At 56.1% G+C, this 14,125-nt stretch overlaps 1 protein-coding gene across 1 annotated transcript in view; it reads right to left on the reverse strand.

The window, feature by feature from the left end:
- Positions 1-14,125, reverse strand: part of DNAH2 (dynein axonemal heavy chain 2) — a 79,905-nt gene that overhangs the window by 12,897 nt on the left and 52,883 nt on the right. The window contains exons 57-67 of the mRNA XM_057311350.1: positions 13,803-13,963; positions 13,505-13,644; positions 11,888-12,020; positions 11,654-11,793; positions 10,243-10,453; positions 9,923-10,039; positions 9,622-9,763; positions 8,794-8,963; positions 8,545-8,661; positions 685-849; positions 42-167 (exon numbers count right to left, since the gene is read on the reverse strand). Of these exons, the coding sequence (XP_057167333.1) occupies positions 42-167; positions 685-849; positions 8,545-8,661; positions 8,794-8,963; positions 9,622-9,763; positions 9,923-10,039; positions 10,243-10,453; positions 11,654-11,793; positions 11,888-12,020; positions 13,505-13,644; positions 13,803-13,963 (1,622 nt within the window). The remainder of the gene's footprint in view (positions 1-41; positions 168-684; positions 850-8,544; positions 8,662-8,793; positions 8,964-9,621; positions 9,764-9,922; positions 10,040-10,242; positions 10,454-11,653; positions 11,794-11,887; positions 12,021-13,504; positions 13,645-13,802; positions 13,964-14,125) is intronic.

Genomic DNA, 14,125 nt, shown 5'->3' on the forward strand with positions numbered 1-14,125 from the left:
TCACAGCCCAAGAGCTCACGCACACCTGAGCCCTGCCTCACCTTCTTCATCCAGATCTGGTTGACGATCTCGTCACGGTAGTTGGTCAGGAAGGGGCCCATGTAGGACAGGAAGGCAGCAGCCAGGAGACAGTCACCTACCAGGTAGCCCAGATCCTCCTCCAGGCCCTGGGGGGCAGCAGGGGGTGTAAGACGGGTGGGGGTGGGGGACACACTGGGAGTGCTCTGAAGGCACTGTCCTAGGGACGCTATCTAGATCGAAGAGGTGCTTCCCCTCTCCTAAACCCTTGGCCCCTAGAGCTCTAACCTGCTTGTAATTACTTCTGAGTCCCCCGGCTTTAGCAGCAGTTCTGTTTACACTCCGGTGATAAGGCCCAACCCTTTCCTGAAACCAGGAGCTCAATAAAGGCAGAGACGAGATGCCCCAGACTGTTCGTACCAGGTCCGCCGGCCACATCAAGGGCCCTGGCCTGAGCTTTCCAGGCAGCAGACCCCTAAGGGCAGAGTCTTTCCTTGCACTCTTCTCCTGAAACACGAGGGGAGAGGTCCCATCCCTCATTCTTGGACGCGCCTACACCCTGGTGTCCCCCTGTCCCCTGATCGTCCCTCAGCCGGGAGGGGGTGACACTCCCCGGGAGCAGGTGGGCCAGGGGGAAGGCGCGCCAGGTGGAGGGGTTGGTCTCACCTGCACCGTCTCCTCCCACCGTGCCTTCTCGCCGGCCAGCCCGGACACCAGCAGCCCCGCGCGCTCCAGCTTCACCTCCATCTCCTCAGACTTCTTGCGCAGCTCCTCCTTCTGGGCCAGCTTCTCGTCGTACTGTTTCTTCAGCATCTCCAGTTTCTCAGCCACCTGGGAGGGCCCAGAGCACAGGGATCAAACACAGCGGTGGGGCCAGACCGCTCTGGGTTCAAGTCGCCCGTCTGCCGTTTGGTGGCTGCGTGGCCTTGGGTGTGTTCATCTCCTTGCACCTCAGTTTCCCGGTGTGCAAAATAACCGTCCCAACACCTGCCCTACAGGGCTGTTGTGGAAAGAACACAAGATCAAGCATGCGTGATGAGATGAATTTTCTTTCCCTTCCCTCCGCCACGGTGTCCTCGAGCCAGGAAACAGCTTATAATGAAACCCGAGGCTGGATTAGAGACAGATCTCTTGTCGCGGAATAAGCCACACGAGATACGTTGGCCAGAGAGGACCAGATAGCACAGAAAGGACTGCCGGTCCATGCTAGAGGGGCACAGACCTAAGGCAGGACCTGAAGAGAGACAGAAACATCTAGAAATGGGCCCAGGAACCGCTGGGAGAAAAGGCCCAGGTCCAAGGACCCACACAGGGATGGGGGCCCAGCAAGGGCTTTCCCTCCTTAGAGAAGCCTCCTTGGGCTCCGCTGAGCCTGGGACGTGCCGCTCGGATCCGAAGCACAGGACTGATGAGCCTCTTCCAGGCCCCGTACGTGCGCCTGACCAGCCAACAGTGACCGTGTCGGGCGCATACCGTGTCACCGTCCTTTTCGTGAGGAACCCGGGGCTGGCATGACGGTAAGCGCCTGGCACGTGGGGTGCACACGACAGACGTCAGTCCCCTTCCTGCTGCCAGTACCCAGAAAGGCAGCCTGCGGCCGCGCAGAGCTCAAACCCTTGCCTGCCTCACGGACGGGCCTCACCCGGGTTGTTGGAAGGAGAGCGTAAGGCCTGGCGCAGAGCAAGCGAGCAGCACCTGGGCCCGAGCCCTGAGGCGGAACCCCAAGATCCTGGAAATGTGACACATGACTCCCCCCAAGATACTGTCCTTAAAGCAAAGTGGAAGTTCTAAACGTCACCTTCGGGGGATGGGGCACGGCTTCTAGGTCAAGCCTCGGGAGTCATCTGTTAGAAGGGGTGAGGTGAGCTGGGCCACGCAGAGGAAGAAACACAGGCTGGGGGCCCAGAGGGAAAGGACGCCCTGACCCCCCACCCCCGCACGCGTGGGCTTCACCCCAGTGGAGGTGCATGTGAGCGCCTCCCCGCGCTGGGTCCCCGCTCATCAGCAACACTGATTATAATTGGGCTTCCTGCGGAGACGTGTCTGTGGGGAGGCAGCCAGCCCACGGCTGCTCTGTGTTTCATTACTGGCTTTGCACGTGGTGCTGTCTTCACTGCTTCTATTTTTTATACAGGAAATGTGTGCATTAGGTTAAAGGCCTAACTAATACAAGAGAAGGGGTTAGAATGACGAGCGAGAGTCCTCTAGCCGCCTCTTCAACCCACTCCCGGTCCCCCTCTACCGTAGCAAATCATTATGTAACTATTTCTCCTCTTATTTCTTCTGGCAGTTACCTCCATATCTTTGAATATTATACTCAGGCTAGTATTTTTCTTTTCTTTTCTTTTCTTTTCTTTTAATTAGGGGGCATGCCCAGTGCGGAGCCTGACGCAGGGCTCGAACTCACGACCTTGAGATCAAGACCTGAGTTGAGATCAAGAGTCAGTCGTCTAAGTGACTGAGCCACCCGGGCACCCCCTTTAGGCTACTATTTTTAAAATACATACATACATATATATTAACCTGTTCGCAGTTTTAAAATTGTTGCAGCTTCAATCTTTTTAATTCAAAAATTACGAAAAATTGCAAACCTAGGAGAAAGAATCGTAAGAGGAACACTCTCCCCGTCACATTTAACGGTCGTTCAGGGTTTGCTGTTGTTAATCTCATGTCCTTGTGCTCTGCCCAAGTATCTTAAAGGAAGTTACGATCTCATGAAATCTCCAGCCTCAAGACTTAACGCCTCTCGAGAACAAAACAAGGACATTTCCCACATGACTGTAAACCCCATTATCACACCTAACCACAACGCTGTCTTTTTTTTTTAAATATAATTTTCCTCTTTTATGTCTTTTTGTAAAGAGTGAATCCACATCAAAAGGAAGGAAGGGCTTCCTCCCGGTCCTGAGCCAGCCCCCGCCCCCACGCCTGCGCTCGCTCGGAAAGCTTTCCAGACACAGTCCAGTTGGGCAGGTTGGGCACGGTAAATACAGGCACCGCAAAGGCAGGGCCTTGCTCGCCTCGATCCTGACACTTGGAAGAGTGCCCAGCGCTCAGGAAACGGTTCTGGACTGGGTGAATCTCTTCGTGAGGATAAATGCTACCATACTACTGTGCTTTACTATTTTTTCCTTGTCTCCAAGTCGGCTCTCGTCAGGCTGCCTCATTCTCTTTAACAGCTGCAAAGTCAGCTTGTGAATGACTGAACCATAATTTATATAACAAGTCTCCTTCTGATAGACGTGTGTGTCTTTCCCACATTTGCTATTCTTAACCACGCTGGGACGAACGTCCTTGTACGTGCGTAAGCACATCTCGACACGGCTGTTTCTTTTTTGTTTACTTGGTGAATAAGTCACTTAAGAATTCAGAAGGCACAAGGGCCTGGAAAGTGTCCCAACCCTGCCCGCGGTCCTCCCGGCTCCCTCCTTGGGGTAGCCGGCGTGACCTGCTTCGTGAATATTCATTCATCCCTCCAGAGGCGTTCTGTACCCACGCGAGTACATTCCACACGGCCCGTTTCCAGGTTTCTCCATTCGCAACTATTCCTATGACGTCTGTGCTACGAGGGAGGCGGGTGTCACCCCTGACCCTCCACACCACCACCTCTTTCTCTCTGCTCCTCCCAGTTTGTTTTTAAGATTTCACTTGTTATTTTTTGAAGTCCTCTCTACACCCAACATGGGGCTCGAACCCACAACCTAAGACCGAGTGGCGCGCTCCACTGACTGAGCCCAGCCAGGCGCCCCCTCCTACCAGTTTTAAGCTGCTGCTTGTTACCTTTGTAACGCCGACTTACATCTTCAAACCCTGTTTTATCTGATCTCGCACAAAAGCATTGCCCAATCCTTCCCCACCCACCTCCCAGCCATTCAGCTGTACTTTCATTTTTATGGGGTCGAGCTTGATAACAGCTCAGCAGTCACGGTCTTCTCCAGGTTAGTCGCGGTGGCCGGATGCCGCACGCGGCAGCGACGGGACTGTGCCAGGGCTGGTGTCGCGTGCGCCTGGTGGCTGGCCACGCCGCCCGTGGCCGGGGCGCACTCTGAAAGGGTCACCGTGCACGCTGCCCCGGTTGTGAAGTATTTTCCCGGCGCCCCTGAGGATGAGCTTTTCTCCTGCAGAAATTCTCATCTGTTGGACTGGGTCTCGGATCTTTCTCGTAGGGCTGGGTTTGTGGTTGCTCTTCGTGTTTCTTGACTCTGCCTTCCCGCCCTTCTGCTGTCAGACTCTGAGCATTTTTAGTTTTCCCAGAATTCTTTGTCTCTGTTGGCCATTTTTCCCCTCTCAACATCCTCTTTTTGCTCTCCGGTATCAGCTCTTCCTACATCACCCTCTGATGATAGCAGTGTTTACCCTGGGTTTGCTTTCTAAGTGCTTCTCCCTAACCTGAGTTATCTCTGGGTTTATTTTTTCTTCTGGGGCCATGTTTTGTTACAATTTCTTATCTCGGCTCTTCCCTTGTTCTGTTGGAAGACTTTCTCCAAGGCTTCACACACCCCTTCTCCGGGGGAGGTGCGTGGCTGCTCTGACTGGTGCAATTAGCTAGAATGTTCAGCTGAGTTCAGGCCCCATCCGCCCCACCCCCACCCCCAGCAACACCCAAGACCAGTCATGTCTAGTGGGACCACTCGCCACCGTGTCAGCCACATCCTCCCACCTAGTCTCTAACAGTGATATTTTGGTCAAACCCCTTTTGTTTTATTTTTCAGTGTGTTTAGAACCCCAGGAACAGAAGAACGCTAGCGGTTCTCCGATTCCTGGAGAGTATATGTGCAGACGAGGAAACCCACTGAGAAGCTTGGGGTGGGGGTGGGGCGTCACACACAGACTCTGGGGGTGTGGACGCGTCTTGACTCAGAGGATTAGTCCGGGCTCCTATCAGGACCGCTGGGTTTTTGCACTGGTGCAAAACTGCTGCGATACTCTGACCTTGGCGGATGACCGTGGCTTTGTCCACGGGTGAGTGGCCGTTTCTGGAGAGGCAGGACCACTTGAAGCAGTGGGAACCAGGCAAAGGAGAGACGTGGGCTGCAGGGGAGGTGGCCTTGAGGTGAAGGCTGCCATGGCGACAGAACCTGCCACGCTGGCTAGCTGGCAGGGGGGTGGAGTTTGAGGCCCTGCTGGACAGCACGTCACATTGGTGGGGTTTCAACGGCAGGGCGGTAGGCTCTGCGCAGACAGCCGGTGCTGGCTTTCGGTGGTTTCCGTGGCCCTGGAGCAGTGGTCTCCTGCTAGTGTCTTACACTCCGGGTGAAGGAGGCAATGGTGGCGGGACAAACCTGAATCCATGTGATCTGTCCACAGGCTCGTGGGCCACCGGGATTCCATTTTGGCTGAGATACCAGGCGATGCAGTTAGGGTCCGTGGCATGCGGGTGTGATCCATGTGTTAAGGGAGCGCACCCGAACAACTTGGGGGGCTCTGGTGGGGAGGACGACACGGAGGGCAGAGGACTTGTTTCCTGCCAGGCCCCAGGCCCCAGGCCCCAGCAGCGTCAACAGCAGCCACAGCTCCGGAGTCCACTGAAGGTCACTTTCCAGTTAGGGCAGGAATGGGGCAAGGTGAAAGACCTCCCTGAGAGGCAGCCCTCATAGGCCTCAGCCAATCCACGGAGCACCGGCCACACGCCTCTGCGGGGTGGGGTGACCGCACCTGATAAAGACCCAGAGCAGGAGCCTGAACTTGGAAGGACACAGCCGGGGTTTCCGTGTGGGCCAGAGGAAAGGCTCTGACGGGATGCTGGCAGCGGCTGCAGGACGTGGCACATGTCTCAATGCCACCAACGGGCGATGGTGGATCTGCAGTGGTCGCTCTTGTATCTTAACCACGATAACCGCCTGCTCCAAAAAATATGTATACGTGTGTGGCTTTCCAGCCTGCCCCCCGATTCAGTAAGCGCGTTTTGGTTGGATCACATCTCATATTCATCTATCGTGGGAGGCTGCCCCCTGTTGGTGAAGTTCACAGGTCGTAGGTTCCAGGTAGCCCACGTTCCGGTGGAGCTAAAGCCGGGATGTTCTGAGTACCCTCCTCCTGCAGGCACCGCTGAATTCTTACTGCGGTCTCTGGGGCCACAAGAACGGCCGGCTCCCAGGAACGTAACTTTATCTGGAAGTCGCGTATGCCTTATTAACGCCTCCGACTTTTATTTTCAAATGCTGCTCACAGGAGACGTGATCTGGCGCCGCTACAGCCCGAGGCCCTCCTGGCGGCCCGTCTCCGGTGAGTGACGGCCCCGGCTGTGGCTAGAGGACACGGGCTCTCCCTCGCTGCCGAGGGCCCCTCGGCTGAGACCGAGCAGAAGAAACTGGAGGGTTTGGGGACTTCAACTCGACAAGGTTGGCTTCTCGATCTTTAACTTTCAAAAGCAGGATAATTTGATTTCAGATTTTTATGTGGGCTCGAGCTGACACGGGGATTTAATCTTTGTAGTGTCCCCCCCTACCCAGTGTTATATTCGAACGTGTGGAACTTCCGCGTGTTATCAACGCTAGGATGACATTCTCATGCTGCTGGGCAGACTCGCCGCACAGCCCAGGACGTGCTGTGTCGGACAAGGTGACCAGACGTGACAGGCACGGGCAAGAGGAAGGAAGGCGAATGTCGGCCTTGGGTACACAGCTGCTTGCCTTGAAGTACAGGAGGATTCTGTTCGACCCATCTCAGAGCCCTCTGGGGCAATTCTGAAGCCAGTGGTTTGCAACCCCGGCTGCGTATGTCCAAATCGGGCTGGCGGAAAAAGTATTCACTCACAGGGTCCGCAAGCAAGGGAGTCGAGGTTAAAACTATTTTTACTCAAGATTTGAATCTACAAGCCCTATAGCTGAGCTCTGGGCCTCTTTCCAGACGCCTGGGCCCTTGCAAGGTCAGACTCTCGCCCCTGGCTGGCTCTGACAGGGAAGTTTTTAAAATGCTCATTTCCAGGCTGTCCCAGGGCTGGGTGCTAGCCGGTTGGGCTGTGGCCTCAGCTCGGTGTTCGCAAGCGGGCGGCAAGGCAGTCCAGACGTTTGGCTCTGACACTTCAGAGCCTTTCAGTAACGGAGGGGAAATGTGGGGTCCTTGTCTGCTTCCTCTCATCAGTGAAGAGCTCCCAAGAGACCTGACACCGGGTGCCCTACGGATGCTTGTCCAGTGCATGACATTGTCTGCAGCTGACCCTGGGGGCCCCACTTTTCACACACTAAGGGAACAGTTCCTAATTATTCATCCCAGGATATGAATCATCCAGGGGTGAGAAACCTTTCGAAATAAACTGCCATCCCTGTGATTATTCACTCTTGCTAGAGAGAGGAAAAGAACGGCTGCTGTGAGAGGGGCCAGGACATGACACGCCGCGGGACGCCGCGGGGATGGGCGGGGAAGAGCATGTGCAGGCCAAAGCCGCTCGCCTAGCCTGCTGGGATCTGGGCTCGGGAGGGGTCCCGCGAGCAGCTGCACGTCTGATACGAGGATTCCACGGTGGGAAAGGGAGGCTTGGGGTCAGGAAGCGTGGGCTCCAGCCCCCTGTGGGTACCTAGGAAGTCACTTCATCTCACAAAACCTCGGGGTCCTCATCCCATTCCAGGAGTTAGACCCCGCATGTTCTCCATGGGTAGTTTTGGGTGAAACACTCTGGAATGGTATGACCAGCTTTGGCTCCATAAAAACGTAAAACCTCGCTGTGGGTAAAGTTAGCGTTGACAAAGTTTGAGGACATGCGAAGATCAAAAGCTTGGAAAGGATGAGTATCTCCATCAGAAAGGGAGATGGGTAAGTAAACGGACCCTGGTGGGTGAGGGTGAGAGAGCTCAACCTTGATGTACCCACACAGGGGGCCCTTCCACACACGGCTACACAAGACCGGACAGCGCAGAACAGTGCGTATAACGTGGACAAAATGACAAAAAACGTACAAGCACAGAACGGCCCCGGATGGCTACGCGTGAAGCCGCGGGTGAGGCTGCTTTCTGGAAAGGGAAGTGCAAGGCGTGAGCGAGGCTTCTCGTCAGATTCTCTCTGTACCTTTACAGTTTCACACCACGTGGGTATTAAAGCCTATTGAATCAGGGGTAGGGAACGCATGTGATTGTGCGTGGTGGAAGGGAAGAACTCTCGACTCCTGATCTGACACTCCACGCTCTGCCTTGTGGGAGGTGCGTGTCCCCGAGTCTGCTAGGAAGGAAGGCACCTGGGTGTCCCTCTCCCTCCAGCCAGCTAGCCGCACTGCCACTCCTCCTCCAGCCGCGGCCACCATGCCACACTCGTGCCCGGTCCCCCACGTGCCACACGGGCTTCACCCACTACTGTATCTCTGGGCCCACCTCCAAGGCCGTGAGAGAGCTCGCCAGCCCGCAGGTCAGCGTCTGCAGGGCTCGTCAGGGCAGTCACCACTGGGCCTTTGCAACTCCAGCCAGGGACTCAGCTTTCTGAGCCAGAGGCAGCCCGTCTGAAGGAGCACAGGACCGTAAGGGGGCAACAAATGGCCACAAGCACCCCAGACATCAGGGACAGGGTCTGCGTGGAAGAGATGGGCCTGAGGCTCACCTCCCGCAGCTTCTCCTGGGCCTCAGCCAGTGCTGCTTGCTTCTCCTGAAGCTGGGCCAAGGCAGCGTTCATCCGAATCCTCTTGGGCTCCACCACGCGATACAGGCGCCCGTACAGCTGCGGGGAGACTGCAGCTGCAGGCGGACGGCCAGGCTGTGGTGGCCACCCACCCGCTCCCGGGCCGCGGTGCCTCCTTCCTGCCGGGGTCCTCCCGAGGCCTCACCCCTGCCCCACGCACACCCTGCTCACCTCCATGGCGCGCACCCACATGCACAGGGACTTGGCGGCGAGCGAGACTCGGCCGATGATGTCAGGCTGGAAGTCGGGCTGCGCACAGTAGGCCCCAATCTTCTTCAGAACCTTATCTGAGATATTGTCTTTATCAAAGTGGATCAGAGACTTGATGAAGTTCTGCTCCCCTGAGGGATGAAAACAGGGGAACTCAGCCAGAGGGCCTGACCCTCCTTATCCAGGCTTCGCCTCCACGGCTCCCGGGCTTGGCTCATCCAGCCTCATCCCAAGTTTCCCCGCTGATCTTGCTTCCGTCCCTGGAAACTTCAAGCCGCCAGGACCCTCCCCAGTCTTCCTAGCCCCATCTGCCACCACTTTCCTTGGGCACTCAGAGCCAAACCCCCTTGTGCACACACACGCATGCGCACACGCACGCCCGCACAATTACACACACACCATCACTTCTATATGCTTCACGCTGACGTTTCAGGGCAACGGCCCCCATCTACGGCTTGCAGGCTTTATTCTACCAAGACTCTGGTCTCACGTTTTCTGATTCTTGTCCTTTTGGGGGGCCCAAAGTCATTCCTGCCCTTGGATTCTGAGATCTATTCCTGTATCTTTATGACGATTTCCTTTCCTTTTTTTAAATTAAGAGGAGTTGTTTACAACCAAAGAAACTTAACTGCTAGTTCCGTCTCCCCCTTGGCACTAGGCTCCACCTGCCCCTGAGGGTCAGAGGGACAGCTCGTTCGTCTGTCTCCCCGAGTGCCTGGTGCACAGACTGTTAGGAAGCGCGGGGTGCGCGGGCGCGGGCGTTGGTCACGTCGTGGCTCTCTAGCTTACCTAGCTGCCTCTTGGCCTCTGCCCACGTGGGCTCGTTGCCTCGAAGAATCATGACGGCCTGCATCACGATTTCCACTTGGGCAGGGGGCCGTCCGTAAGACTTGATCTCTCCTATATCCTTCTTGTTCAGGGACTCCAGGGCCTGGACAAAGGGACTCACTTAGGGAGTAGGACCAGAGGGGACTCGGGGGGCAGCACAGGTCCCAGCTGAGGCCCACCCGCCTCTTCCCACTTCCCCAGGGACTTGGAGGACGAAGCAGGCTGGTCCCATTCCCTTCCCTGGGCCTTCTCGTTCTGATACCCGCATGGCTTCCTCCAGGGCTGGCAAGGCCTCTTCTAGATCCTTCTGGGCATTGTCAGCCAGTGCCTGGCACTTGACTTCCTCGATGGCAATCTTCTCACTATTGGCTGTGACCGCCTGGGGACGAAGAGGACTGTCTTGGCCTCGAGCGAAGGTGGAGGCCAGTGTTGGCAGGAAGGATGAAAGTTTGCAGAGCGGCCCATGAATCCCCTGACACGGTCACTGAGGGCAACCCTGAAGCCCCTGCCGGTGGGTGCTGGTGGTAGGGAACGTGCCGGGCGGGGCGGGAGGGGGCATGGGCGGGGCGGGGGCGGGGCCACCTTCTGCTGCTCATCCGCTTCTCGCTTCTGCTGCACTATGATGACCAGGTACTCCTCGCACTGCTTCTGGAACTCAGCCACCTTCTTCTTGGCGTCCTCCAGCTCCAGGGACATCACTTCCACCTTCTCTCTGGTTTCGTCAATCTTAAACAGTCCGGTCCGCAGCTTGTTGGCCTGGTCCAGCAGCTCCTGCCGCTTCTCTCCCAGCAACCTAGGGTGCACAGGAGGAGACGGCACCTGAAGAGGCTGAGGCCCCGGGAAGGAGAGCACCCCGGATGGGTCCCTGTCTCCCTTTCTGTTGCCTCCGCCGCCACCGCCGCCATGAGGTTTCTATCACTTCCTGCCTGAATCATTCTAACAGCTTCCCAGCTGGTCTCGCTGCTTCCAGACTCTCATCCCCCTGGTTTATTCCGCACACCACCGTCAGAGCACCTGTTACATGCTGTTGTCCTCATACCCGCTCCCCACTCGAGGGGCTCCCATTGCTCCCCGCTGTGCAGCACACACAGGGTGGCCACCCCTCATCTCCACCCCGTTTCTCTCACGTGGGAAGGAATGTGGGCTCGGTATGGACGCAATTTCTGATTTTTAAAGAAAAGCTGGAAATCTCGATTTTTCTAAGCCGCTCCTGTTAAATGTTAGCAACTTACTCAAAAAGTTTTCAACACTGTACAGGCCAAAAAAAAAAAAAAATCTACGCAGGATTATTTTCTGGACTAAGTGGGAAAATGCACGTGAAGGGCTCAGCACAGTGACTGGCCACGGGTCACCCAGGTACCCAGGGAAGGCAGGGGCTTTCTTTTGCTGACGCGGGACTGCAAGGGCCTGGAATAGGGCACAGCACAGAGCAGATGCTCGGAAAGCAGGTTAAGTGGGTGCGTAAACACGGGTGATCATTATTATTACAAATGGCTTTTTCTTCGCCTTGATCAAAATACCAAATCCCATCAATCGAGGTGTCTTAGATCTCTCAAAGTAAATTATTGTGTTGTGCACGTAAAAAGGCACTTGCTACAACTTAAGAAATGAATGTATGATTCTTGAGAACGGTGCGAAGTCTAGAAGAGGGTGAAGGGTGGAGAGGAGAGAACTGGTCTTGTCTTGCTGGCGTCCATGGCACCATCACCGCTGTACTGCACTTGGAGAAAGAAGCGTCATCCCAGGGAATAAGGACAGAGCAGAGAGGGTGTAGAGTGGAGTCCTGGCCCGAGGGCTCTAGAGATGCGAACCCCGGCTCTCTCTCACCCCCCCCCCCCCGACCTGGGTGGAATGAGACGCACACACTCCCGCATCTCGGCCTCTCCCCCCGGGGCACCTGGCTCGTCAGCCCCCTGAGCTGGCTCCAGATAGTTCCCACCCCATCACCCCACCAAGCTCCCTGGGCCTCCCCATCCTCCAGGCCTCCTCGCACCTCTTGTATCCGGACACGAGCTCCAGGTAGTTGGTGGGCGTGACGTAGTTGTATCTCCGCAGCTCCAACAGCATCTTCTGGGAGTACCGAGCCACCGACCAGTGCATGGTGACGAAGATCTTGGCCACCTTCTTGTGGATCTGAGGCCCATGGGAAAGGACGGAAGACCAAGAGTGAAGGCAGGGGGAGAAGGGAGGGGGCCCAGGGCTGCGCACAAGGGGGGCGAGCACTCACGTTCTCCTGCGTCCCCAGGTCCACCCCCACGAGGTACTTCTCGGCCACCTCCAGCAGGGCCTCACGGGGCCACTCTGAGAACCAGTTGATGGTCGTGCAGTTCACCAAGGCTGGGTACTGGCGGATCCAGTTCCTGGGCAGGGGTTTTGAGAGGCAGTCAAGCCCTTTATGGAGGTGGCCTCCACTCCTGGCCTCCTCACAGGTCCATCTGCTGTCCAGGGACCTAAATGTCCCGTCCCCATGCTCCTGTGTTTCCTTGTCCCGCTCCCGCTCCCCGCAGAGCCAGTTCAGTGTAGCACTTAGGGACACGCTCTGGTTCTAGCTGTGGCTCACGGGCAGGTGCGCTAACCAACATCAGTTTCCTCATCTCTAAAATGGGAGTAACAGAGGCGCCTGGGGGCTCAGTCGGTGGAGCGTCCGACTCTTGATTTCGGCTCAGGTCATGATCTTGGGGTTGTGGGATCGAGCCCCTCGTCGGGCTCCACCTCAGCACGGAGGCCGCTTGAGATTCTCTCTCTCCCTCTGTCTCCCCCCCTACTCGCTCTCTCTAAAAAACAAATAAAATCTTAAATAAAATAAAATGGGAATAACAGGAACATGAACACGGGTTGTTACTGGATTCAACGAGGTGACACGTGTGAAGTGTGTAGTGTGGCGCCCGGTGTGCAGTAAATACACCACCTACCACAAACATGAAAGCAAACAACATGGGAGCCCAGATCGCCTCTCCCTGCAAGTCTCTGTCTCCCTCCTCCTTTCTGCTGCCCTTAAAAACTGAGTCACACCAAGAATGGATCAACAATGGGCGCCTGGGTGGCTCAGATGGTTAAGTGTCTGCCTTCAGCTCAGGTCGTGATCTTGGGGTCCTGGGATCAAGCCCCACATCAGGCTCCCTGTTCCTTGTGGAGCCTGCTTCTCCCTCTGCCTCTCTCTCTGTGTCTCTCATGAATAAATAAATAAAATCTTAAAAAAAAAAAAAGAATGGATCAACAAAACATGATATATACATATAAAGGACTATTGTTCTGCCTTAAAAAGGAAATTTCGAGACTTTGAGGCGTGTTACAACACGGATGAACCTTGAGGACGCGTTGCCTAGTGAGTCAAGCCTGACACAAAAGACAAATACGGTAGGATTCCACTTATATGCCATATCTAGAGTAGTCACTCGCAGAAACAGAAAGCGGCCGGTGGTTGCCAGGGGCTGAGGAGTGGAGGAAATGGGGAATTTTTCAATGGGTATAGAGTTTCAATTTTGCAACATGAGAAAGTTCTAGAAACCTGTTGCACAACGATGTGAATATGCTTAACCATACTGAGTGGGACACTTGCAAAATGGTTACGATGATAAATTTTATGTTATTTCATTTTTGTAAAATCACAGCTAAAAATTTAAAACCAAAACACAAAGCCACAAGGGGACCCTCCAGTCATACCAACAGGGAGGGGACGCCCCTGCGTGCGCAGCAGGAACCGGGAGAGATGGCGAGGTTAGGGAAAGGAGCCGGCCATGCAGGGCGGGGGAGAGGGGCTGCTCCAGAAGGCAGGAAGGCAGGGGGGCCGAGAGAGGGGAGGGGGACCAGGACGGAGGGCGGGAGAGGCGGGCGCCAGGGTCACCTGAAGGGGTCGCCCACGGGGCTGAGGCAGAGAATGATGTGCAGGTTGTTGCGCACGCGCTCGATGAGGTAGGCGAAGAGGCTGTCGGAGGACTGAGACACCTGCTCGGCCTTGGCCTGCTCCACGATGTGCGCCTGGATCTGCAGGAAGCCGCGGGCTTGCAGGGCTGCCTTCGATGGCGGAGTCCCAGGGGGTGGGCGTGGGGCCGGTGGCCTGATGAGGGGGAAGGGTGGGCAGAGGGGATCTGTGCTGCAGGGGTGAGTGGGGAAACTGGTGGAGGGTGTGGGAGGGCTCGGACCTCTTCGAATTCATCAGCTTTGTAGAGATTGGGGACCTCCCCTGAGCTCAGGATGTTGTTGATATCCTCCAGGAACGACTCATCGGCGATCTGAGTGTCCACGAAAAGGAAGGACGTGGCCTTGAGCTCTACTCCCACCTGGCGGTACAGACGCTTGATATCTTGGCCGGAGGAGGGAAGGAGGAAGAGGGGACAGGAGGACGTCAGACGCGCCATCCCGTCCCTTGTCCCTTGTTCCCTTACCGCCGCCCTCCGCCCACCGGGCCGGCCGGCAGGTTCCACACCGGCCTCCATGGCTCCCCGCTGTTGTCACCACAGGAAGT

This window comes from Ursus arctos, unplaced genomic scaffold (genome assembly GCF_023065955.2).
Source record: "Ursus arctos isolate Adak ecotype North America unplaced genomic scaffold, UrsArc2.0 scaffold_14, whole genome shotgun sequence".
Classification (NCBI taxonomy): domain Eukaryota; kingdom Metazoa; phylum Chordata; class Mammalia; order Carnivora; family Ursidae; genus Ursus; species Ursus arctos.